At 42.5% G+C, this 27,727-nt stretch overlaps 1 protein-coding gene across 1 annotated transcript in view; it reads right to left on the bottom strand.

The window, feature by feature from the left end:
* LOC126187933 (uncharacterized) overlaps positions 1-7,273 on the bottom strand; it is a 466,086-nt gene extending 458,813 nt beyond the window's left edge. The window contains exon 1 of the mRNA XM_049929298.1: positions 7,094-7,273. Coding sequence (XP_049785255.1) covers positions 7,094-7,112 — 19 coding nt within the window. The 5' untranslated portion in view covers positions 7,113-7,273. The remainder of the gene's footprint in view (positions 1-7,093) is intronic.
* Between the last annotated feature and the right edge of the window lie 20,454 nt (positions 7,274-27,727).

The following is a 27,727-nucleotide window of genomic DNA, read 5'->3' as shown; positions in this document are numbered from 1 at the left end:
TGTCGGAATATCGAATACTCTAACCATTTTCGAAATGGAATGTCCCGTGCGTCTAGCTCCAACCACCATTTCGCGTTCAAAATCTGTTACACTACTGGCCATTAAAATTGCTACACCAAGAAGAAATGCATATGATAAACGGGTATTCATTGGACAAATATATTATGCTAGAACTGACATGTGATTATATTTTCACGTAATTTGGGTGCATAGATCCTGAGAAATCAGTACCCAGAACAACCACCTCTGGCCGTAATAACGGCCTTGATACGCCTGGGCATTGAGTCAGACAGAGCTTGGATGGCGTGTACAGATACAGCTGCGCGTGCAGCTTCAACACGATACCACAGTTCATCAAGGGTAGTGACTGGCGTATTGTGACGAGCCAGTTGCTCGGCCACCATTGACCAGACGTTTTCAGTTGGTGACAGATGTGGACAATGTGCTGGCCAGGGCAGCAGTCGAACATTTTCCGTATCCAGAAAGGCCCGTAGAGGACCTGCAACATGAGGTATGCATTATCCGGGTGAAATGTGGGGTTTCGCAGGGATCGAATGAAGGGTAGAGCCACGGGTCGTAGCACATCTGAAATTTAACGTCCACTGTTCAAAGTGCCGTCAATGCGAACAAGAGGTGACCGAGACGTGTAACCAATGGCACCCCATACTATCACGCCAGGTGATACGCCAGTATGACGATGACGAATACACGCTTCCATGTGCGTTCACCGCGATGTCGCCAAACACGGATGCGACCATGATGATGCTGTAAACAGAACCTGGATTCATCCGAAAAACTGACGTTTTGCCATTCGTGCACCCAGGTTCGTCGTTGAATACACCGTCGCAGGCGCTCCTGTCTGTGATGCAGCATCAATTGTAACCGCAGCCATGGTCTCCGAGCTGATAGTCCATGCTGCTGCAAACGTCGTCGAACTGTTCGTGCAGATGGTTGTCGTCTTGCAAACGCCCCATCTCTTGACTCATAGATCGAGACGTGACTGCACGATCCGTTACAGCCACGCGGATAAGATGCCTGTCATCTCGACTGCTAGTGATACGAGGCCATTGGGATCCAGCATGGCGTTCCGTATTACCCTCCTGAGCCCACAGATTAGATATTCAGCTAAAAAGCCCACAGATTAGATATTCAGCTAACAGTCATTGGATCTCGACCAATGCGAGCAGCAATGTCGCGATACGATAAACCGCAATCGGGATAGGCTACAATCCGACCTTTATCAAAGTCGGTAACGTGATGGTACGCATTCTCCTCCTTACACGAGGCATCACAACAACGTTTCACCAGGCAACGCCCGTCAGCTGCTGTTTGTGTACAGTGTGTTAACTGTAAGACGGCTGAGCTGTGAGGGGAGTGCGGGGAGAGGAGAAAGCAAGGATTTGCTGGCGAGGGGGCGGAGCCGTTGGTTGGGTGGGGGGGGGGGACAGTTCACGCCTACCAGTTGCAGTGCTGGCACTACAAATTGTACGTCATGCTTACACGAAAGCAGACGAAAGGCTTGGAAGTAAAACTCGCTTTAAATGTTGTTCGTAAACGAAACTGAAATCGTCATGTACGTTAAAATCTATATATATATATATATATATATATATATATATATATATATATATATATAAATGTATGTATGTTTGTCTACTATGCGCTCACAAACCATTCATCCGATTGCAATGAAACTTTGGTGAGTTGTTCTCCGAACGCCCGAAAAGAGTAATGGACAATGTTTTATCAGTTAAGTCACTGTAGCATGCGTCAGTAGCGAGCCAGTGGGTGTGTTGGACCTTCCATCGAGCTACGGACCCCCTTGAAGATGTCTCCCGTAGTCGGAGAGGGAACGTTGGTAATTACCACAGAATTCATCAACCGACCACGGCATAACATCCGGGACAATTATAATGGACACGTAGCTTAATTGTTTGCACATTCGTCTCTGTACGCTAATTGGCCTCTGTAATAAAAACTGAGTGGGAGGATCAACAAACGAACTTTAACGGATGTCATGTGACGTCCGCAACGACCAAACACAACGATCAACAACGAACAAAAATGAAGGGAAAAAAATTGTTTAGGTAAAGGCTTGTTATGCAGCGGACCCGGGTTCAATTCCCACTGTTCGCAATTTCATTTCATTTCCCGCAATGTTAAACTATTAATTATAAAATTTAAATATACTTAAACAGGTCATATTACGTAACAGTCAATCTCCATATATAAAAATGAATGTATGTATGTCTGCCCTCTGTGCGTTTCCAAACCATTCATCCGATTGCGATGAAATTTTGGTGATTTGTTCTCCGTACGCCCACGAAGGTTTCTAGACGAAAAAAAAGAAATAAGACACATTCTTGAGGAGATATGACGTCATAAACAATGAGATGCCACCGCGGGAAAATACCCAGATTTGTGCATCCACTGTTTGAGAATGAGATCACTTAGCGTCTAGCAACAAACGTTACACACAATTTCAAACCTTTACGAAAATTTTTCTCGCTGGCACCCCCCACAGAATAATGAAAGGAAAAAAGGTTGTCGCTTACTACATTTTCTCAGTACATACCGTAAACCTGCCGCAGTAGGCATGACGTTTTAATGTATTATTTCGTTACTATTAACTCTAATCGCAACGTATTTCGCATACAGTATCCAAATATATCAGTAAATGCGCCGGCAAATTTATGTCTCTTTACGACATATAATTCAGGAGATATGACGTGGTAAACATCGAGATGCGTGAAAAAGTGCCGCGTCAGGCATGACGTTTTGTTCTATTATTTCTTCACTACTAACACTATTCACAACACGTTTCGCAAACGTGTTAAAAAAAGTATATAAAACCATGGACGTATTCCTAACAAACTCCCGAGATGAGCCAGCAACTGCCTGTTCACTCATTTTGATAATGTTTAGCACAACTGCACAATAAAAACACGCGGAACAGTGCAGAGCAAAACAATAACGAAGCAGACGACAATGGCTACATTGTACAACACGGTCAGCTATGTAATGTTGGCAGCAGTCGAAACTGCGTGCCTACCGAAGCCTCCCGACGTTTACCGACTTCTACCGATTCAGGACTAGGGAGAGGTCTGCCATCTAAAAGTTACCTCATGTCAGCAAGTTGTAGGTGTCGCCACCGGCGACAACCTTGTGTGAATTGTCTGAAAAGCTAATCATTTGCATATCACAGCATTTTATTCCTGTCGGTTAAATTTCGCGTCTGTAGCACGTCATCTTCGTAGTGTAGCAATTTTAATGGCCAGTAGCGTAATTCCCGTCGTGCGGCTATAACATCGGAAACCCTTCCACATGAATCATCTGAATACAATTGATCGCTCCACAAATGCAATGCCCTTTTATACCTTGCGTATGCTATACTACCGCCATCTGCATACGTACATACCGCTATCCCATGAATTTGTCATGAGAGGTGACAAAAGTCGAGGGATAGCGATATGCACACATATAGATGGCGGTAAATGTACCCCTTTACGTTCACATGTAGCAATAGTTATTGTATTAACATTTAGCTGCACGTCACAAAAAAGTAAATAGGAGCCCTGATAGCTTATTTTTAGACTCGCTTTATCAGTACTTCTATATTTTATTAAGCGCAAAAATCTAAACGTGCGAGCTACCTTTATCGGTGTGGAAACAACAAAAGCCAGTGAAGGATAAGAGAACACGTTTGAAAACCCAAATAGTGATAGGTAGTTGCCAATCCTTCCTCAGAAATATTAAAAAAATATTCTATAAACAATAGTGGGAGAAATAATCAAGCAGCCGTACATCACATGAAGGGTTATTGAAATCCTGTATTGCCGCAAGATTTTAAGTACGTATTGATGCCTCTCTTATCTCCTCTCTATACACGTTTTACACACTGACCATAATATGAGTACAAACAGAAAATTAGTACAGGTGATCCATCTGTAATAATCTTATTTCCTTGCATCTATGCACTGGATTTTCACTCATAGGGTATGATTTGTAGGCGTAGAACGCCACATCCACGAAAGAAAGACGACACATACAACATTATGGGTTTACCAACTTCAATTACCACGGCCACGATTTTGCTTCACGCTTTACTTGTTTTCCTCTTTTCCTTTCCACGTGGGCGAGAACTCTATGTTCCTCGTTAGAACGCTCTATTGGATGATGGCTGCGTCATTATCTGTCGTCTTTAGACTGACCAACCGTTCCAGGCCACATGCCAAGTGGCCGAATCTCGAGCTCTCGACAGCACACCACTACGAAAGTCAAACAGACTTCTCCAGAAAGAAAAGAGGCGTTTTAATTGGATTTCAGAGAGTCAATATTTAACCTACGGATTTTCAGGTACCTTACGACATGCTACTGAAACGTAACACTGCATAGAAGAATTTGTTCTCTGTGAAATTTCGAAATTAAGGATATCTTATGCGCGCTATGAAGTTAAGGCGGGCGAGAGCTATAACTGAAAGAGCTGCTACGAAATACTAAGTATCTCGGAACAAAATTTTTATAGTTAAGAAAACAATCATTTGTTTTATCTCTTTGTAGATCAGTAGAGATTCATAAAAAATTGTGTGAGACACGTTTGGTTGATAACAAAATAAAAATTCAGCTTATATAGTTGTTTCCACATCAGACTCATTCCATTAATAAAAGTGACCGTTTAGTTCGGCATGGTAATAGCTGTTAACGAATTGTTGAATATTTCTGGTTTTGAAATCGTTAATGAGGAGAGATAGCAACGATTTATGCTAAATAACATTTATCTGTTTTCATTGTTGATTTCGGGCGACGAAGCGCATGATTAGATGACGCAGGTTTGCGTTGATGAATGTAGAGCAGTATATCGAGGAGGGTCAGCATTTAACTGACTTCCATGTGACTACTGCGTGAAGGACGATGTAAACTTCGTATGGAAATGTATAATATTTTTTTGCGTTTCAGGGCACTAAGTAAATGTCATTCTAATTACAACATACGTTAGGAAATTTATCACAGTGTTGCTGCAGCTTCTTGCTCCATTTACAGGAGGAAATTTGTGAAATCATTTCAGTCGAACAAAATATTATTTTTTACAAAGATTATCGTAACTGTGAACACAATTTTTTACGTAACGCTGTTGCATTACGTACACAAAAACCACAACCCAAAGTCAGAGAGAGATGCACCACTCGAAACCGACATTGTCGAAAACAAAAGTAAGTTAAACTGACTGCTGGATCTACGCATAAATTATTTTATTAAATAAAGACTCGGAGTCACATGCAATATTAATTGAAGTTAAATTTATTTTATTCTTAATAATAACAAATTCTTCGTCTGGATGAGATTAACAAGTATAACAAACGTCGAAAACGGGATTTAATGTTACAAACTCTCCTCTTGAATGCTATTCGTATAGACGTCGTTTGTATCGGTTTTGCTAGTGACAGCGTAGTTTGCCTAGCATACCGCAGGGCATTTGTCGCACAGCACAATCATGTTTTACCAACAATAGTACGGAATAAATTTATGCCCGTCAACAGATGAATATTTTTGGCAATAAAACTATAATAATATCAAAAACGATGAAAGAGAATAAGTAACGATCAATGGCCGTTGATGACTTCTCTCTTTGACATTCCGCGCAACGCCTTCCGAGGAATGGATTATCTCTTCAGCACATTTGATTGCGTAACTGCATTTTTTAAAACAACTTCTATTGAAAAACAGTTTATATTGTCAGCATAAATGATTAAATTACTGCGCTGTTCAAACATTAGTTTCATTGCCTTGCGAACATAGTAGAGAAACAGCGAAAAACAACATGTGGTAAATTTTTCACAGTTTAAAAGTGAGTAATGATTTTAATGAATGGGAATACAGTCCTCGGTGAACCAGATGCTACGAATAAGTGTTTTGTAAACGAAAAAGTATGAACACGGATACGGTAATGCTTGTACATCGTCTGCGACAAAACAAACACACACAGACACACACTTTCTCTTCCACGTAGCTGCCTTTTGCTAAATTACGAAAAATGGAAGCAGAAAACTTTGTAAAATTCATATGTAACTACTGCAACAGCAAGCATTTGATATAAGAGTAGATAATTACTGCTTTAAAGTCTCTTGGGTATGATATTGGAAGCGACCAGTTCGTCAACAAATCTGACAGAAAATGATAGAAGCCCCCATGAATGTTGTGCTAAGAGTAATCCTATCCTTCCACTCAATGAGATATAAGTAACTGCACTTAAGTAAAAAGATTCATCGCTTAGTTATCAGACACGCGCAGGCAATATTCGTTCGCTACAATGCTATCATCGTTTGTTTTCTCCCAGCGTGCGCGAGAGAAAGGGGGAAGGAACAGGCATCGAAGTAAATCGTTCGATATTACTTCGGGTTCGGAGATACCTGTTGCACTGACCCGGGCAGATGTCTCTTTCAGTTCAGAAGCTTATTCAAGTAATGCTTATTTTGCGCATGGCAAATTACAGCCATCCTTAACTCTACCACAAAATTTCTTTCTGACGTTTTCGTTATTTTCCACTATTTTTAGTAATTTGCGTTTGATAAAATTTTATGTATTGAGTTCTTTGGTTTAGAATGTATTCAAATTAACTTTTTTTTTACACTTGGGAATTATTCGTGATACTTGTATTGGCAAAACACGAATAATAAACTTGATCAAACGAAAGTGAGTGTATTGTAGGCTGCTTGGCATGTTACGGAAAAGTTATTTGCGGAGGTACACGTCCACAGACTCATTGCGTTTTTGAAGAAGAGTATTGTATTGACAACAAAGTTATTTTTATCTTTTCACGCTGAGGCAGAAAGTTTAGCGCAGTTTGTTTGTGTTATACGAGCTACGAAATAACAATGTTTACTCGCGTGAAGACGAGCTGCGTTCTGCAGGAGAGGCGAAGACAACGTAGCCGACGCCTCGCCGTATTCGTCAGCACGTGCGTAAAAGTTACGGGGAACGCCGTCAGTTGTACTACAAGATCCCTGGTAAAAAATCAATGGGCGGGGAGTTATGAATGGTAGCGCGAGTACTCGAGCGGAGCGCGCGCCGGCGGCAGCGGCAGCGGCACACCCACCTTCTCTGACAGGTGCCATGGTGCCGTCCTCGCAGTCAGTCAGCTGTGCAGCGCGACGCAGACCATGCCCCCACTGTCCGTACCGGGTGACCGTCTCCCGCCCACGGCTGCAAAAGTCGTATAGCCGCGCCCGCGTACGCTAGCTGCTTAAAGCCCGACGACTCCTACGTCGTATTGATCGCTGCTGCGCGGCGCGCACGCCGCTCCGGCGTCCGCTTCACCTGTGCTGCACTCTAGGCAGTGCACGGCGAACTACTTCTGCCGCAAGGCAGAGATTTCCACCTGCGCCAAGCTCGTGTAATATCTTTGATGGCGAACACGGAATGTAAATGTCTATGGAGTAGAGATGGGCAAACTGAAACACGTAACTGTTTCGAAACAAATGAAACAGTACAATGTAATGTTTCGATACACTGTTTCAAAACAGTGAAACAGTTTGTGTTTTCTAATCTAATAATGCTACACATTTTATCATCTTGAATGTCCACTGTATAAGTATGGCCATATAAACACAAATGACGTGCGAGAGCGCTAATCATGTCGCAGAAAGTATGAAACTATCACTTGGGCGTCTTGGCAGTTTCGTATTTCCTGCAGCAAATGCGCTACTTTCGTGTCGTGTGACTTTCATACTTTTCAATTGGCTGAGGACAGCCATAGCTGAAGACAGAAGAACCACCACGAACGGTACTGGAGGTGGGAGCAAACTGCAGAAACACCGGATATGCTACTCGGATTCCTACATTCTGTTAGTATGGGTAATATACCCATCTTGCTAATTTCCATGCACACAAAGGGAATCATTGTGCATAATAAGCACAGTGGCTATAGACTCACAAATAACGTCAAATAATTCGAATAAATAACAAAATATAACAGAAAAAATTTTGTCTTTCAAGGTGTTTCGAACCGTTAGTATAAATTCACCATGCTTCCCAGCCCTTATCGTTCACCATTACACTATCAGTGATATGTCAAACTGATTGCTTGCAATTATACCAACATCAGATTTATGTATATGTCTAATAACTGTCACTCTACGCCTTTTTTTATTCAAAATGTTGTAGGCTTACTTGCGTTTCTTAATATGATTACTGTACATGAACAGAGAAGCGAATGTTATAAAAAAAAGTGTAATTTAACTGAATGATTTTCACATTTTTATTATTTTGAATCTGAATAGTATGCGTTGTTTTATTGTTTGGTTAGTGTTTATAATGCAGATGTTACGCCATTTCGGAATAGAACAGTCAGCTAGAAACGAAGCTTTATTTTCGGATATCTTAAGCTTCATGCTAATGCTTGTCAAAAAGATTTCGACACTCTTGAAACTGTTTCATGAAGTACTATGTTGTGTTTCAGTACCTGTGCCGAGCCGAATCTCGTGCGACACAGAGTGGAATGAAACATCCCTGTTTCGATACAATTAGTCCGTTCCAGGTACAGGTGGACTGAAACAGCCTTATTTTGAAACAACGATACAGTTTCTGTGTCTGGCTCGAGATCGAATCGGGTCCGGTTACCCGAGACAGTGGCGGAATGAAACACCACTGTTTCGAAACAGTGAACCACAGCCGTTCCGAAACACTGAAACAGTTCCACGTATCGATACACTGTATCGAAACATAGAAACAGTGGCCAAGTCTACAATGGAGTGAGTTTTCGGAGGGTAGCATTCGTCTCGCGCTAGGAGGGGAGAACCTGACGCCATTGACGTAGGCACGCGTCATCATGAGTTTCACAAGTTGTCCAATCGACTGTTGTGTACATTCTGTATATATCGACTGTTGTATGCGTCTTGAATCTGCATTGTTATTTGTTTGTGTGCTTTCACTGGCCTCCTGTCCCGTGTTGCTAGCGTGTACGTCGTTTTGAACATAGGATCTAACGGAGATGAGAAAACATTCGAGCAGATCCTTAAAGATAGTCTGAAAGATTTCGCTATCGGTAACGACGGCAAATATTGTGGTTTCTGTGATTTGGAGGAAGAGATCAAAAGACTACTGAATAGTCTTTAGTGCATAGGGTATTCATAATCGGCAAGGAGCAGCCATCATCGCCAAAAATCGCCTTAATCCAACCCGCATTCTTTGCATTGCAGCTTAATAAGACATTATTTCAAGTTTCTGTCCACACGATTTATGTACGATTCGTCTGATTTAAAAAATATTACTACAAGTTTTTTTTTTATTTTTTATTTTTTTTAGTGTTATTACTTCACTGCTACAGATAGATCACCTTCAGAAGCAGCTACAATGAAACTTTGTACAAACGATTTACAAACATCTTAAAAATTTTATACCAGGAAATGAAGTCGGCTTAAACATGTGGAGGGTAATGGCATAGTGATTTCCGCCCAGTATCATAGCTCAGATTGCACTTGATTTGCGTTTTTCGATAACGGAATAAGATATGACAGCCAAGAATATTTTTTTACGTTTTCTGTTGCACTTATTCATATTGTCCACTCTGTTCTAATTAACTACGTTACAGTACAGTACACAGAGACGAAGTGTCACAAAAAGACAACGCATTTGGAGCTATGAAATCGTTACAGTAAATACGGTAAGCAACTTGCACCACCTCCTTGTCCATTATTATTTTCTGTATTTTCTTTTTGATGCAAGCACAATATCTATAGACCTGAGAGTATGTTGCTTTTTTTAATGTTTTGGAAGATGAATGGTGACTTGCAAGTAGCCTTAAAAAAGTTCCAGTTCGGATCCTGTTTAAAAGTTGCCAATACCGACTTTTAAATCAGTTTCTTGAGAGAAAAGCTCCTGACCACGCTATATTTTCGCTTTTACCTAAGAGCTGGGAGGGGTTGGAGGTGGCGACACTCACCCCCCCCCCTCCCCCTTACTCACGGATATGGGCGCCCTTGGGCAAAGTCTTTATCGTAAATTTGTTCATGTGAAAAGGGTGGCGTATCTTAGCTTGTAGTTACAATAGCGGTGTGATTACTGCTTACTGGCATACCATTAAAGCGGCGATTCAGTTATATGAAGCGGTTTGCAAATGAGATGTTCGTGTTCAGACGTTTCAATGCTTCAGGTGTTCAGAGAAATGCTTGTCTTACTTACGTATGCTGAATGATAGTCACTGAAGGTTGTTGACGTTCTTCTGCATAACTTCAGATAAATACAGGAAAACAAAGAGTATTTGTAATATTGCTTTTCAAGGTCACCACGAATCATCTCGAGTATGTAACAGAAGGTATCTCCCTTCCTCTCATATAGTCGTAAAACTTGTCTGATAATTCCGAAACTGAAGACAGAGTGTACAGTACTCGCTACGCTCTTTTCGAGACAGATATAGCTCATTCTTTTTAATAGCAAAAGTCGCAATGCTGCACTCGTCTCCAAGCGTAGAGGCGTCGTTGTATCCCGCCCACTCAAGGAGGTTAAACTCAAACTTGCTTCATAATAGTGTAGATTCTAACTTAACTTTAACTCCTTGACCCCGTCAAAAGCTAACAAACGGGATCGGGCGCACTGTGACCAAGCTGTCGACCGATGTTATCGGGCAACATCAGCGGGCAGCGTCGGGGTACTGATGTCGGTGCCGCTGCGAACGCAACAAAAGTCGAAATTCGAGATAATCCGGAGTGAGATTTTTCATCACGAAGTGAAACACCGTGTGACTGTACCGGATATATCTCGCGGCAAGCTCATTTAATGTAAGCGTTGACCGTATCTCCTGCATTCCCCATCGCTTGACTGGAGGCCGATAATGAGACATTTGTATCATTGTGGGTCACAGTGCGCAGCAAAGTCAAAGTCTTCTCAGTTTGCTTGTTTAAACTCGTATGTATCGTGGGAAGGGGAGGTTTACTCTCTTTGGCCCGAAAAAAGCATGTCCTTTGAGAATCTTTTTCTCGGGACGTCTTACAGATATCAATGTCAAATTTGGTCAAAATGTTTATTAATATTTCCTCTACAAACTGGAATTTTTTCGACTGGAAATGTCGAAGAGCAAAAGCGGAAGTGCCGTCGGAACGAAATGAAATTTCGATGTAGACCTCTACGCGCGGTATGTCACAAGTCAGCCGGCTCGTCTGAAATCAAAATTGAATTGACATTAGCGAAGTATATGATTCTTTAGGAGTTGTACCTCGCATAAGTTATTTGGACCATAGGAAAAAAAAGTAGGGTTTTTTTCATCGATTTTTCTACTTCGTCAGCCAAGTAAAAATATTTATAGTTGATGGTCGGAATAAAAGTGGTACAAGTCCTAGAAAATTTAGTTAGCTTCGTCGGAAACAAAGAATCGTACCAATCGGTTCAGTAGATTTGAAGTTAACATACCGCGCGATAAAAAATGTCATTTCGAGAAAAACGCGTTTGAAGTTTTTGCTACATATAAATGCAATACTATGCAACTTACGTTCAGTCTGCTTCCTGACACTTAAATCCATACTCGATGTTAACAAATATCTCTTCTTCAGAAACGCTTTCCTTGCCATTGCCAGTCTACGTTATATATCCTCTGTACTTCGACCATCATCAGTTATTTTCCTTCCCAAATATAAAAAATCATTTACTTCTTTAAGTGTCTCATTTTCTAATCTAATCCCCTCAGCATCACCTGATTTAATTTGACTACATACCATTATCCTCGTCTTGCTTTTTTTTATGTTCATCTTACGTCCTCCTTTCAAAGTCCATTCCGTTCAACTGCTCTGCCAGATCCTTTGCTGTCTCAGACAGAATTACAATGTCATTGGCGAACCTCAAAGTTTTTATTTCTTCTCCATGAATTTTAATTCCTATTCGAAGTTTTTCTTTTGTTTCCCTTACTGCTTGCCCAGTATACGGATTTAATAACATCTGGGATAGGCTACAACCTTGTCTCACTCCCTTCCCAACCACTGCTTCCCTTTCATGCCCCTCGGCTCTTATAACTACCATCTGGTTTCCGTACAAATTGTAAATAGCCTTTCGCTCCCTGTATTTTACCCCTGCCACCTTCATGGGATACAGAACTGTTCGCAGGGCAACAAAAAATACTTGTATATTGAAACTCAAAACGTCGAAATTAGAAGCAAACAATAGATGGGGGAAGGTCAGCGAGAGGGCCGGGAAGTCTCTGGCCTAGGGCGTTGATGCTTGTAAATCCGGGCGTAACAAGAGATATTACAGCCGGGGCCCAAACACCCCGACCCTGTCGGAGCCCTTGGCCAACGCAATTACTAGTTGTTTGCGGACGGTGGTCAATTCTCTCTGCATTCGTCGCGACAAGCGCAGCCCCCAGAGGCTTATTTAGGTCTAGGTGGAATAGGCAGCAGATTTTAAGGGGCGGCGGATTGTAAGCGGTGGCTTATAAGCTGATTTTCATAAATACACACATCAAAAAAAGTTTTGTATCACCTCGGTTCCGGAACCTTTATAGAAAATTGGAATAGAAATTAACCTAAACATCATTTCCGCCCTTTTTATTGCTCATGAAAACCTCACATTCCATGTTGTACGACCATACAGCGAGACCTTCAGAGGCTGTGGTCCAGATTGCTGTAAACACCGGTACCTCTAATACCCAGTTGCACGTCCTCTTGCATTAATGCATGCCTGTACTCGTCGTGGCATACTATCCACAAGTTCATCAAGGCACTGTTGGTCCAGATTGTCCCACTCCTCAATGGCGATTCGGCGTAGATCCCTCAGAGTGGTTGGTGGGTCATGACGTCCATAAACAGCCCTTTTCAATCTATCCCAGGCATGTTCGATAGGGTTCACGTCTGGAGAACATACTGGCCACTCTAGTCGAGCGATGTCGTTATCCTGAAAGAAGTCATACACAAGATGTGCACGATGGGGGCGCGAATTGTCGGGAATGCAGACGAATGCCTCGCCAATATGTTACCGATATGGTTGCGCTATCGGTCGGAGGATGGCATTCACGTATCATACAGCCGGTACAGGCCTTCCATGACCACCAGCTGTGTACGTCTGCCCCATATAATGGCACCCCAAAACAGCAAGGAACCCTCACTCGCTGGACAGTGTGTCTAAGGCGTTCAGCCTGACCGCGTTGCCTCCAAACACGTCTCCGACGATTGTCTGCTTGAAGGCATATGCGACACTCATCGGCGAAGAAAATGTGATGCCAATCCTGAGCGGTCTATTCGGCATGAGCTGAGGCCATGTGTACTGCACTGCATGGTGTCGTAGTTGCAAAGATGGACCTCGCCATGGACTACGGGAGTGAATTTGCGCATCATGCAGCCTATTGCCCAAAGACTGAGTCGTAACACGACGTCCTGTGGCTGCACAAAAAGCATTATTCAACATGGTGGCATTGCTGTCAGGATTCCTCCGAGCCATAATACGTAGGTAGTGGTCATCCACTGCAGTAGTAGCCCTTGGGCGGCCTGAGCGAGGCATGTCAGCAACAGTTCCTGTCTCTCTCTGTATCTCCTCCATGTCCGAAAAACATCGTTTTGGTTCACTCCAAACGCGTGGGCACTTCCCTTGTTGAGAGCCCTTCCTGGCACAAAGTAAAAATGCGGACGGAATCGAACCGCGGCATTGCCCGTCTAGGCATGGTTGAACTACAGACAACACAATCCATGTACCTCCTTCGCGGTGGAATGACTGGAACTGATCGGCTGTCGGACCCCCTCCGTCAAATAGGCGCTGCTCATGCATGATTGTTTACATCTTTGGGCGGTTTTAGTGACATCTCTGAACATTCAAAGGGACTGTGTCTGTGATACAATATCCACAGTCAACGTCTATCTTCAGGAGTTCTCGGAACGGGTAAAACTTTTTTTGATGTTTGTATTTTATTCAACTTTTGAAAACAGAAAGCGTAGTTAACTCACAGTGAAATGGACTGAATAATATTGACAACAATCAGCTCAAATTTCATGAGTAGCCTTGTCAGGTAAAGGAAAAAGGACAGATTTTATTTTAGTAATGACGTTACGTCGTTACAGTATATCATTATTCGCTTTATTCAGTGTCGCGCCTTTCTTGTGGTCTACGTTAGGAAGGCAAATGCCATTGCTCACAATTAAGCTATGTGATGGGAGACGAGACTAACACTGCATCGAAAGAGCCAGTGTGTACAACTCAACAATGACCGTACAAATTCAAAGAAAATACTGCCAGTCATTCTAGCCACCGGCCGCTTGGCTGGCAATTCAGTTAAACTTCAAGCTATAAGGAGTCTAGATGTCCAGAGTTTACTTAGCGATTTACATTTTACTATTAATAAAACGAGTGACAGTCGGAGGTGAGTAAGACGTTCTCGCCGGCCGGAGTGGCCGAGCAGTTGTAGGTGCTACAGTCTGGAACCGCGCGACCGTTACGGTCGCAGATTCGAATCTTGCTCGGACATGGATGTGTGTGATGTCCTTAATTTAGTTAGGTTTAAGTAGTTCTAAGGTCTAGGGGACTGATGACCTGAGAAGTTAAGTCCCATAGTACTCAGAGCCATTTGAACGATTTCTTTAAGAGGTTCTCGATATCGGAAACTCGTGAAAGATAAGGCATAAAGAAAGAGGAAATTGTGAGAAAAAGTGCAAAAATAGATGTGCCGTTTAAAAATCAAATATAGCCATCCAGCTCGAGCTCAAGTCTAGAAACATCGGAGTTTAATAATGTGGGGTATAATAATATGGTGAACAGTATCGAATATAAAAAATCATAACAATGGCGCGGAAACAATCATTTCATGTGACCCAAATGACGCATATAAATCGAATGACGATAGTGATTCAGTTTCTGACGATCCTGCGAAATGGATAATAAGTGAATAATGCAACTATAGATTTGGGTGAACACATTGCGGACATTTCTAGACGGCAGTACAGCTAATAGCAGAATTTTCTATCCTTTTATAGCTAAATACAGTAACGGAAAAAAAATCGCAACACCAAAAAGTAATTAATGTAGAGTAATGAATTTTAGGAATACATTTTTCTAAGTAACATATTTAAGTGATTAACATTGCAAGATCGCAGAGAAATGTAAGGGCAGGATAAGTCTTTGCAAATGTGAAATGCTGGTACGTTATTTACCGGTGTAACCGCCAGATTGTTGAATGCAAGCATTCACACTTGCACGCATGGTGCTGTAAAGGTGTCGGATGTCAGTTTGTGGGATGGAGTTTCCTGCCAGTTACACTCAACTGGTCTACATCTACATCTACATTTATACTCCGCAAGCCACCCAACGGTGTGTGGCGGAGGACACTTTACGTGCCATTGTGATTACCTCCCTTTCCTGTTCCAGTCGCGTATGGTTCGCGGGAAGAACGACTGCCGGAAAGCCTCCGTGCGCGCTCGAATCTCTCTAATTTTACATTCGTGATCTCCTCGGGAGGTATAAGTAAGGGGAAGCAATATATTCGATACCTCATCCAGAAACGCACCCTCTCGAAACCTGGACAGCAAGCTACACCGCGATGCAGAGCGCCTCTCTTGCAGAGCCTGCCACTTGAGTTTGCAAAACATCTCCGTAACGCTGTCACGCTTACCAAATGACCCTGTGTCGAAACGCGCCGCTCTTCTTTGGATCTTCTCTATCTCCTCTGTCAACCCGACCTGGTACCGACCCCACACTGATGAGGAATACTGAAGTATAGGTCGAACGAGTGTTTTGTAAGCCACCTCCTTTGTTGATGGACTACATTTTCTAAGGACTCTCCCAACGTATTTCAACCTGGCACCCGCCTTACCAACAATTAATTTTATATGATCATTCCATTTCAAATCGTTCCGTACGCATACTCCCAGATATTTTAGAGAAGTAACTGCTACCAGTGTTTGTTCCGCTATCACATAATCATACAATAAAAGATCCTTCTTTCTATATATTCGCAGTACATTACATTTGTCTTTTTTAAGGGTCAGTTGCCACTCCCTGCACCAAGTGCCTATCCGCTGCAGACCTTCCTGCATTTCGCTGCAATTTTCTAATGCTACAACTTCTCTGTATACTACAGCATCATCCGCGAAAAACCGCATGGAACTTCCGACACAGGAACGGTTAATGGTGGAGGTGTGCGATGATGACCAATACGTGCTTGATTGGAGTCAGATCTGGTGATCGAGCAGACCAAGGCAACACATCCGCACTGTAGACCATGTTGTATTACAGCAGGATGTGGACGAGAGTTATCCTGTTGGAAAACAGCCCCTGGAATGCTGTTTATGAATGGCAGCAAGACATGTCCAATTACCAGACTGACACACAATATTGCAGCCCGGCTGCGTGAGAGAACCACGGGAGTGATCCTACTGTCATACGAAATCATGCCCCCCACCATTACTCCAGGTGCAAGTCCAGTGCGTCAAGCAAACAGATAGATTGCAGGCCCTCAAACCTTCTGTCGAACATACGGCCCTCACTGGCACCGAGACAGAACCAGCTTTCATCAGAAAACGCAACAGACGCTCACCCTGCCCTCTGACGAGGTCTCGCTTGACACCACTGTAGTCACAAATGGCGGTGTTTCGGGGTCGATGGAATGCACGCAACAGGGCGTCCGGCTCGGAGCTGTCCTTGAAGTAACCGATTTGCAACAGTTCGTTGAGCGACTGTGATGTCAACTGGTGCTCCTGCAGATGCAACACGATGCACCAGAGCCATACGACGTACACGATGGTCCATCCTCTCGATGGTGCCACGTGGTCGTCCGGAGCCCAGTCTCCTTGTGACTACAAATTCTCGTGACCCCCGCTGCTAGCAGTCTTGTACAGCGGCTACATTCCTGCCAGGTCTTTCTGCAAAATCAGAGAAGGAACATTCAGCTTTTTTTTTCTTTATTGTTATTTTAAACACCTTGAACAAAGGTGGGCTGTCAGCAGCATAGTACGCTGCTCTTCAGCCGCGAGTGGTACAATAAATGACAGAAAGCAGTGACAGATAATACAATAAAAATGGCGGGTAAAAACTGTAGACACAAAAACAAGATACATGAAGCCGTTCACGCTGGACAAGAAAAAACACTAAAACCTGTTGACACGGCGCACATAACATGGATGACGGCGACGGAACACGTGAACAGTAGTGGCGTGACGGCGAAAGAACACTAAACACAAACTAAGGCAGACACACCAGACACTGATGGCGATGATCTCCGGCGCGCGAATGTCCACTGAGCGTGTGCGAGTCCGGGGACCTGCCAAGAGAGGAGGAGGAGGAAAGGGAGTGGGAGAAGGGAGAGCAGAGATGCCATGGGCAGGGGAGAGAGGGGGAGGGAGGAAGGGGGAGGGGAAGCCTGGGGGAAGAGGGGCGGAGGAAGGGGGCTGGGGGAAAAGGAAAGAGAAGGGAGGGAGGGTGCCTAAAGGAAAGGACATAGGAAGTTGGGGGGAGGATCAAAGTTGATAGGAGGGGTAGATGGAGGGGAGGAGGACATCATCAGGGAGGGGGAGCTAGCGGAAGCCACCTTGGGAGAGGGTAAGGAGGGTGGAGAGATGGGGACCGGGTGAGACGTGGGAATACAGGCGCGGCAGCGGGCAGGGGTGGGAGAGGATGGGTGAGACTAGCGGGTGAGGAGGATCGAGTTTGTGGGACGTGTACAGGATCCGTATCCTTTCAAGGAAAAGGAGGATGTGGGGGAAGGGGATGAGATCGTACAGGATCCTCTTGGGGGAGGGGAGACGGATGCGATAGGCGAGGCGGAGAGCATGGCGTTCAAGGATTTGGAGGGATTTATAAAAGGTAAGGGGGGTGGAGATCCAAGCCGGATGGGCGTAGCAGAGGATAGGGCAGATGAGGGATTTATAGGTGTGGAGGATGGTGGAGGGGTCCAGACCCCACGTACGGCCGGAAAGGAACTTGAGGAGACGGAGTCGGGAGCATGCCTTGGCTTGGATTGTCTGGAGATGGGGTCGAGGGTGACGCCAAGGTACTTAAGGGTGAGGGTGAGGGCGATAGGACGGCCATAGATGGTTAGATAGGAGAACATTCAGCTTCTCGTAGGTCTATTAGAAGACCTCGTTCAAACTTAGTTAGGTGTTGACAATGGCGCCTTTGTCACCTTAAAGGCAGTCTTGATAAACATCAACTCATCATGTCCTGTCTCAAAGGTAACTAACGCTCACGACCTTTAAAACGTGTATTTAAAGCAAACCTGATTTGCATCTTCATAGTGGCTCTACTATCGCCATTCTTATGTGACTGGAGCGAAATCTGCACAGGCATCAATTTTTAGATGTAGACTTTCGTTTATGTCGTACCGCTCTTACTTGTCCAGCCCCGGTAGCTGAGTGGTCAGCGTGACGGAATGTCAATCCTAAGGTTCCGGGTTCGATTCCCGGCTGCGCTGGAGATTTTCTCCGCTCGGGGACTGGGTGTTGTATTGTCCTAATCATCATCATTTCATCCCCATCGACGCGCAAGTCGCCGAAGTGGCGTCAACTTGAAAGACCTGCACCAGGCGAACTGTCTACCCGACGGGAGGCCCTAGCCACATGACATTTCAGCTCTTACATGCTGTTGTGTTTTTTTTTTTTCCTCTGTGTATATAGACCTTTATGGAAACAAAGGAAAAGGGAGTACATCAAATCTTTCTTTTCAAACTTGTGAAGAGTATATCAGTTCTGGGGCAGAAAGGTGGTGAAGTATGTTGCAGATTAAGTGAAGGAAGCTACTTTTTACACCATATTAGACTCCAATCCCGATAGTACACATGTAGATAAACTGTCTTTTTTCAGAAGGAATTTATCAAAAGATGGATTTCCTGTTGAAAGATTTATCTGTTTTGTCCTAAACTCAGGGCACAAACAGAAGAATTAGCTAATTTATTAGTAAATTTATTAAGTAAATATGATTTGAACATTCGCTTTCGAAGGGGTCATTTATATGACAATACAAGCAATATGGCTGGTACATACCCTGGTTTCTAAGCTACACTTAACCAAATCAATTCTCTTGGTGTGTATATTCCGTTTGTAGCTCACTGCCTTAGCGGTAGAGTGTTGTCTTTAAGGGTCTTCATTTATCCGTTTGTAGCAAAAATTTACACTTTCTTCTCTGCTTCGACGAACCGTTGGAATATTTTGCAGTCAAAGTTAAATAGTGCAGTCTCCGTAAAGCGACCTACAAAGACATGCTGGTCTAGACCGTGCCTGCCATAGTTTCAGTGTTAACTGGGTAGAAGTATCAGCTTTAGAAGTCATTCAGGATGATGAAACTCGAAAGGCTTCACTAAGATGTATAGCGGCTAGAATGCTGAACGGCCTTCAGAGGTTTGAAGTTGCGATAGAAATAATTTTTTGGTCGGCAATATTGAAGAGATTAATGCCACAAATAAATTGTTGCCAAGTGTTGATACGGATATTGGGACTGTAATAAAGCTGTACGATTCTTTACTTGAGTACGCTGAACACAGTCGTTTTATGTACGACGTGTAGGAGAAGGCCATCGTCGAAAAGAGTAAGATAAACGAAACAGCCGAAGGTGCTACTATTTTTGAAGGAAAGGAAGATTTGCGGGTGAACACATTTCTGTTTATTATAGCCAGATTGCTATCTGAATTGGGAAAAAGAAAAAAAAATCATAGGAAGAGTTTTATAGCAGTTTTGAGTTGCCGAGACGACACTGAACTACTGAAATGTGGTAGTAAACTGCAACAGCTTTAAGTAGACGACTTGGAAGAATTTTTAAGTAATGAGGTTATTCATTTTAAAGCATACGTGAGGAGCAACGAAATAAAATCCTCCTCCCTAAGTACTTTGTATAGTGTGTTGCATGAAAATCAGTTTCGATAACTGTTTCCCAATTTGGAGATTGCAATACGAACATTTTTAGCAGCCGTGGAAAGACTCAATAGACTCAAAAAATTTTTGGGGTCATCCATCTCCCAGGATACATCTACAGCTACATCTACATCTACATTTGTACTCCGCAGGCCACCCAACGGTGTGTGGCGGAGGGCACTTTACGTGCCACTGTCATTACCTCCCTTTCCTGTTCCAGTCACGTATGGTTCGCGGGAAGAACGACTGCCGGAAAGCCTCCGTGCTCCCTCGAATCTCTCTAATTTTACATTCGTGATCTCCTCGGGAGGTATAAGTAAGGGGAAGCAATATATTCGATACCTCATCCAGAAACGCACCCTCTCGAAACCTGGACAGCAAGCTACACCGCGATGCAGAGCGCCTCTCTTGCAGAGTCTGCCACTTGAGTTTGCTAAACATCTCCGTAACGCTATCACGCTTACCAAATATCCCTGTGACGAAACGCGCCGCTCTTCTTTGGATCTTCTCTATCTCCTCCGTCAACCCGATCTGGTACGGATCCCACACTGATGAGCAATACTCGAGTACAGGTCGAACGATTGTTTTGTAAGCCACCTCATTTTTTGATGGACTACATTTTCTAAGGACTCTCCCAATGAATCTCAGCCTGGTTCCTGCCTTACCAACAATTAATTTTATATGGTAATTCCACTTCAAATCGTTCCGCACGCATACTCCTAGATATTTTACAGAAGTAACTGCTACCAGTGTTTGTTCCGCTATCATATAATCATACAATAAAGGATCCTTCTTTCTATGTATTCGCAATACATTACATTTGTCTATGTTAAGAGTCAGTTGCTACTCCCTGCACCAAGTGCCTATCTGCTGCAGATCTGCCTGCATTTCGCTACAATTTTCTAATGCTGCAGCTTCTCTGTATGCTACAGCATCATCCACGAAAAGCCGCATGGAACTTCCGACACTATCTACTAGGTCATTTACATATATTGTGAAAAGCAATGGTCCCATAACACTCCCCTGTGGCACGCCAGAGGTTACTTTAACGTCTGTCACGTCTCTCCATTGAGAACAACATGCTGTGTTCTGTTTGCTAAAAACTCTTCAATCCAGCCACACAGCTGGTCTGATATTCCGTAGGCTCTTACTTTGTTTATCAGGCGACAGTGCGGAACTGTATCGAACGCCTTCCGGAAGTCAAGGAAAATAGCATCTACCTGGGAGCCTGTATCTAATATTTTCTGGGTCTCAGGAACAAATAAAGCGAGTTGGGTCTCACACGATCTTCGTTTCCGGAATCCATGTTGATTCCTACAGAGTAGATTCTGGGTTTCGAGAAACGACATGATCCGCGAGCAAAAAACATGTTATAAAATTCTACAACAGATGGACGTCAGGGATATAGGTCTATAGTTTTGCGCATCTGATCGACGACCCTTCTTGAAGACTGGGACTACCTGTGCTCTTTTCCAATCATTTGGAACCTTCCGTTCCTCTAGAGACTTGCGGTACACGGCTGTTAGAAGGGGGGCAAGTTCTTCCGCGTACTCTGTGTAGCATCGAATTGGTATCCCGTCAGGTCCAGTGGACTTTCCTCTGTTGAGTGATTCCAGTTGCTTTTCTATTCTTTGGACACTTATTTCGATGTCAGCCATTTTTTCGTTTGTGCGAGGATTTAGAGAAGGAACTGCAGTGCGGTCTTCCTCTGTGAAACAGCTTTGGAAAAAGGTGTATAGTATTTCAGCTTTACGCGTGTCATCCTCTGTTTCAATGCCATCATCATCCCAGAGTGTCTGGATATGCTGTTTCGAGCCACTTACTGATTTAACGTAAGACCACAACTTCCTAGGATTTTCTGTCAAGTCGGAACATAGAATTTTACTTTCGAATTCACTGGACGCTTCGCGCATAGCCCTCCTTACGCTAACTTTGACATCGTTTAGCTTCTGTTTGTCTGAGAGGTTTTGGCTTCGTTTAAACTTGCAGTGAAGCTCTCTTTGCTTTCGCAGTAGTTTCCTAACTTTGTTGTTGAACCACGGTGGGTTTTTCTCGTCCCTCACAATTTTACTCGGCACGTACCTGTCTAAAACGCATTTTACGATTGCCTTGAACTTTTTCCATAAACACTCAACATTGTCAGTGTCGGAACAGAAATTTTGGTTTTGATCTGCCAGGTAGTCTGAAATCTGCCTTCTATTACTCTTGCTAAACAGATAAACCTTCCTCCCTTTTTTTATATTCCTATTTACTTCCATATTCAGGGATGCTGCAACGGCCTTATGATCACTGATTCCCTGTTCTGCGCTTACAGAGTCGAAAAGTTCGAGTCTGTTTGTTATCAGTAGGTCCAAGATGTTATCTCCACGAGTCGGTTCTCTGTTTAATTGCTCGAGGTAATTTTCGGATAGTGCACTCAGTATAATGTCACTCGATGCTCTGTCCCTACCACCCGTCCTAAACATCTGAGTGTCCCAGTCTATATCTGATAAATTGAAATCTCCACCTAAGACTATAACATGCTGAGAAAATTTATGTGAAATGTATTCCAGATTTTCTCTCAGTTGTTCTGCCACTAATGCTGCTGAGTCGGGTCAACAGCGTTGCTCTTCTCTCCATAATCTATACGAGTACTATGAAGGTGTGATCGAAAAACAAAAAGGACATCGTAAAAGAACTTTGCCTAACTTGAGTGCGGTTAGTTGAATTTTCTAGTATTTATTATTATTTATTAGCAGGGGCAGTGGTAGTGTTCTGTTACGTACAAACGTTACTTACTGCGTGATACAAACGATGGGCGGAAATATTTTTCTCTGCTCAGGATCGGCAGATAGCTAAATTCGCCCCTGGCAGTCCCTCAATACAGCTTGAAGGCATGCTTTTCGGATACCAACGGACCAGATATTTAAAAGTAATGTAATGTATTCCCGCAGTAAATATCCCACACCAATTATACCACAGTACTTCGTCGATTTCACATTGAGCGTCAGCTAGGGTGTCAGTTTTCCTCTATGGACCTTGCTTGCCTCAAGAGCGTACCCAGGGTCCTGAGCTGCGGTGAGGGCAACTTGAAATACTCTCGTCTTGAATGACGAAACGGTTTTGAGATTTCACCACAAAAGGCTTTGGGTGCATTTGCTACTACTCAGAATCGGGATTTCTTCTAACTGATAAGTCTGAGTGTTTGGCAGGGCAGGATGTAAGTTTGGTTTGTAAACATTTTCTTCTTTGGGTAAGGAGAGGGGAACGCAACTGCCTTCCCTCGCTGGATGCGCTCTAGCTTGTAATATCGTTTTACACTTAAACGAATTTGCGAAGAATCCGAATTTGTTTGCCACACTTATCATACCATGAATTCCTTTCAACATCTATACAAGACAGAGAACACGAATAATACACGACACGTAGTTTTATGCTGTCTGTTGAGAAGTCTTAATCAGGAAGCATTAACGCCATGTTTTCAAATAGCTAAGTGTAGATTGCCTACATCGACGTATCGGTTAATTCGAAATCTTACCACGAAATAATGATACAGCTTTAACAGGAAACAACAGTAACGCAAAAATTTCAGTTGTTATTGTTAACTACCAAACGAAATTAATTAATAGAAGAGGACAATTCGAAAATCGCAAGAGCTGGTCTTTGCATGGAGGCACTTTTTTTGTGTACAGTTATAGAATCTTTGGCGGTTTACTTAATCAAGTTCCAGAGACGTTTTAAAGGAACTGGTGGTTCTTACCTCACGAAGTGTGTAGAATAAGGATCTTAGCTGATACAGTTCTGTGTAAGTATTATAAATAACTAGTCGTAAGTTCCACCAAAAGTAGAACTTGAGTATTACGATGTATTTACTGCCCTTTAGTAGAAAGCAATACTGACGTGTGATGTTCCTGATTTCCCAAATCATAACTACACCAGAGTGCGCATGAATATGCATTGAAAATATTGTTCATAGATACAGCCGTTAATACCTGATTTCGAGTGTGCTATGATGTGGCAAAATAACTGGTATTAGGTACCGAAAATAGAAGACAGCTTGAGTTGTGAAAGGTCTTTGGCTCATGTTGAGAGGAGGCGGAAGAGGATCTCATTCAGTCAGCGAATAATTAATTAATTACGGGTATCCTACCGTAACTGAAAGAAAGTTTCATTCATCATTTTCGTTAAGTGGCTATGATTTGCAGCAGGTTCTGCATGATGGAATGGGGGAGGGGAATACTCTAAAAACTGCTATTTTTAATAAATAAATTCATCAGTTTCGAGGCTTCTCATGCCACAAGAACTAACTTTTACAGGTGATACAAAAAACGTATTGTTTCCCAAGGAACTAATGGTTATCCATGCTGAATGAGAATTAATTCTGTAATGACTAAAACCGAAACGATTTCGGCGGAGGGGGGGGGGGGAGGGGGGAAAGTGCAACGTCCCCTTAGCATACCGGTAACACAATCAATAGTGGTCGCTTCTCAGTTTTGGCTATTGATAACTTGATACCAGTGTCTGAGTTTAATTTTTACAGCACTGAAGATGATCACTATGTGATCAATAAAACATCAATATTACGGCCAACGCTGACCTTTCCTTTAATTTTTAACACATTAGTGTTACCGGTATGCTAAGAGGACGTTGAACTAATGTGTTAGTTGTCCACAGGTGATAGATAATCTGCAACTTCGTAGCTATAGTAATGTTTGTTGTAAGATTTACACATACAGCGAGTTGAATGCATCCAGAACAAACGGAAGCATGAATTCTGTTTAGTTAATATTTACTAATTTTTTATTAGAATGATTGCAAACGTTTTACGGAAGGAGAATTATAAATGACTGAAATCAGAGAACTAATCTGACTCGTAGCAACAGAGCGCCACAAGCGAAATTTCCATGGCTGCCGGTAGAATAGACGAAGGTGCATTACATACAAATGTTGTTATTGCTGGCCCCCTTTCAACTGGCGACCTAATCGTACTTTCATTGCTACTTTATATTATGCTTACCTCAGCCTGTGTACTGGCCTGTTATTGGGTTCGCTGCATCGTGAACTTCGGGGTATTTCCTGGCCATTTGCAAACTCAAGCCGCGTGTAATACGAAAGTTTTGGTGTGCAAACCTCATTTGCGGACACGTCTATTTTCATGAACTCCTTAACCACTTTTAACTCCTTCCAGTAGTTGTTCCCTAAGTTATCGATTTCTTACCACTGTTTATTTCGTGCAACCAGGTTCATTTCTTTTCCATTTTTTCAAGAGTCGGACAAATGCCTCACCCAATCGTTGTACTCAACAGACCTCGCCTTCCGTAGGCAGCCCTCGCTCTGATTTGTGCTGATAAACTCTTCCAATGATTTCTTTCTCCCGTCTTTTTCTTCTTTTTTTTGGGGGGGGGGTTGAGGTCCGTAATGATGGAGCATTCAACAGAGATCTCCATGTCAGAGTATTTAGCTAGAAAACAAATAGGCTATGAATGAAAAAACACACAACAATGATAAAATATCTATATTTACATCTATATCCTGCAAACAACATGAGGTGCACAGCAGAGGATACGATCCACTGTACCAATTATTAGGGTTGCATCTAGAGATGGGCAAACTCGTTCATTCTTGGGAACTAGTTCACTGCTGATCGTTATTTTTTGGGAACCGTTCATTTTTACTTGTTCACCGTTCATTTGTACTTGGTATATGGCTCTTATGAAAAACTCAAAACTAGTAGTGTAGATGACTAAAGGATGGAGGGCACCAAGAGGGGGCACTTGCCTCTCCTCTGGAGTACAGAGTTTTTACTCATAACAGATACAGATACAACAAACAGACAAACATGTAATAATTAGGCAGTGAAGAAATAACAAGCTAATGCAAGCAACAATGGAGAAACAATCGATGACGATGTGTAGAGAGCTGGAGAAGAGAACATGAAAATCTCACGTGACACGCATGGGCTATAGCACATGTAGTCTTGTAAACCTGTTGGTGGCTGTTTCCCAACTTATAGACCCCAAGTGTCCTGTATAAAATTCTTCATTTCGTCTTCCACTACATAGCTCTGCTACGTAGTAAACAATAATCATTTACACCCTATATATACTTCATGTTGTCTCTGAGTTTGTAGGCGAAGTAGACTTTACGGAAGCATAAAATAAAATGTGGTTTTCTCATCATACTTGCGTCACACGCTTAGTAAAAATTAGGTTTTTATGTTGCATTATTAAAGTTAATGCAGCGATAATAATAATAATAATAATTAAGTTTGCAGTAATAAATTTTTTTTTGAAAGCTCCTTCTGAACAAATGTTTTTGAGATAATAAGTAAATACGATTTTATGGCAATCTATGTATTTTCAAACGGAGAGGCACTGCTTTTGCTACAGAGTCAAAATGACCCACAACCCACTTCCTTTTTTCCAAAGAAACCAAACCAGCAGGTAATGCAAATTTGAAACTACCAAACTTAAAAGTAATTAGAGCCTTCCTAAATGTAATGTTTTGTGTATGAAAGATACACGACAATCGTTTTATATGAATTTTCCAACACTAAAAATTAAGCATATTATTGAAAGTTAGTTGCTACAGGAACCGCACCGGCTCGATAACAAGTACCGACAATTGGCAGCCGGAAACACCACCTACGCTCCCCGGCGCGTTCGCGCTGTCCTCAGTTCGGGCGGATGGAGGAAGTAGTCTTCGTTCGATCTCCGGCCATTTGGATTCTACAGAAATCGTACACGTTCTGGCCTCCGGTCTTCCGGCGATCTCTTCATGCCTAAATGACAACTTGCCGGATCGTGTATAGGGCCGTTTATGCACATACACAAGTGCATTGCTACTCATGTACATAAGAGCAAATCCTTTAAGTGGCAAAATTGAAATTTTACCAAATGACGAAAAATTATAATAAATGAAAATAAAAAACAGACTGAGCAACGGTCATGTAGATTACAGCATGTTTGATATGAATGTACATAGTACGTTGAAAAATCATATTTCCACGACAACAAATAAAGACTGAAATAGGAAAACGCTCTAAACGTAATTTTTTTCTTCGAAACCCCGTTGTCAGTGGTACTGTCTTCTCAATACTGTATTGCCTGGCCCTGCATGTGTTCCAAATGTTTCAAACATGCATTACTAGAAGGTGCATGGTCTGTTTGTCAAGCAGGAGTTCCAAATATCATTCCAATGCACGTACTGGCTTCCTTGATTTTAAAGATGCCACAGAATCTTTGTGGTGCATAACATCTCCAAACGCAGTGTGATCAAAGTGTCTCATTCATCTCAAACAGCTATTGAAGCTTCTTTCTCTGAAACAGTGGAATGGTAAAATGTCAGTGTATTCAAAAGAGGAACGACTGTGAAAAATGCTGTTCTTCATTTGAAAAATCAGCCATGTTTATCAGTTGGAGAACAGGAAGACCTGTTGACGATGTTGACATTTCTTCCTCTACAACACTGGGTGTTTTATTGTAAACTTTGCAGCATCTGATCCCAAGAGTTGATTTGTATAACAAACAGAAGCCAATACCAAAAGAGTTCTTTCAAGAATTTAATTTCCTTATTCGCTTATAAAAATATGAAATAAATTCTAATTTTTTATGACTACAGTCCTATTGGATAAAATATTTCTGCAGTATTTCTATACTTGCATTATCACAGGTATAAATGTTACGCCTCTGTAGTAATGGCACTTGGAACAAAAGCTTTCTTATTGGTACTTGGGACTACTTTAGTCAGTTTCCTGCAATGACACTTAGAACATTCTTAACAAATTCTTTACCTATTTTCTACTTTATCTCAATATTTTTAAAGTGATGAGATTGGCAGCGAAGTTCTGTGATATCAGAATACCTTCTTGGTTTATTCAGATACAAATAAGTGCAAAAAGATACATTGTTGTTTGATTCTCCTGACAAGTGTAAGATTTGACACTT

The sequence above is a fragment of the Schistocerca cancellata genome, chromosome 5, assembly GCF_023864275.1.
Source record: "Schistocerca cancellata isolate TAMUIC-IGC-003103 chromosome 5, iqSchCanc2.1, whole genome shotgun sequence".
NCBI lineage: Eukaryota > Metazoa > Arthropoda > Insecta > Orthoptera > Acrididae > Schistocerca > Schistocerca cancellata.
Note: the sequence above shows the minus strand (reverse complement) of the source record. Positions and strands in the feature narration are given on the sequence as shown.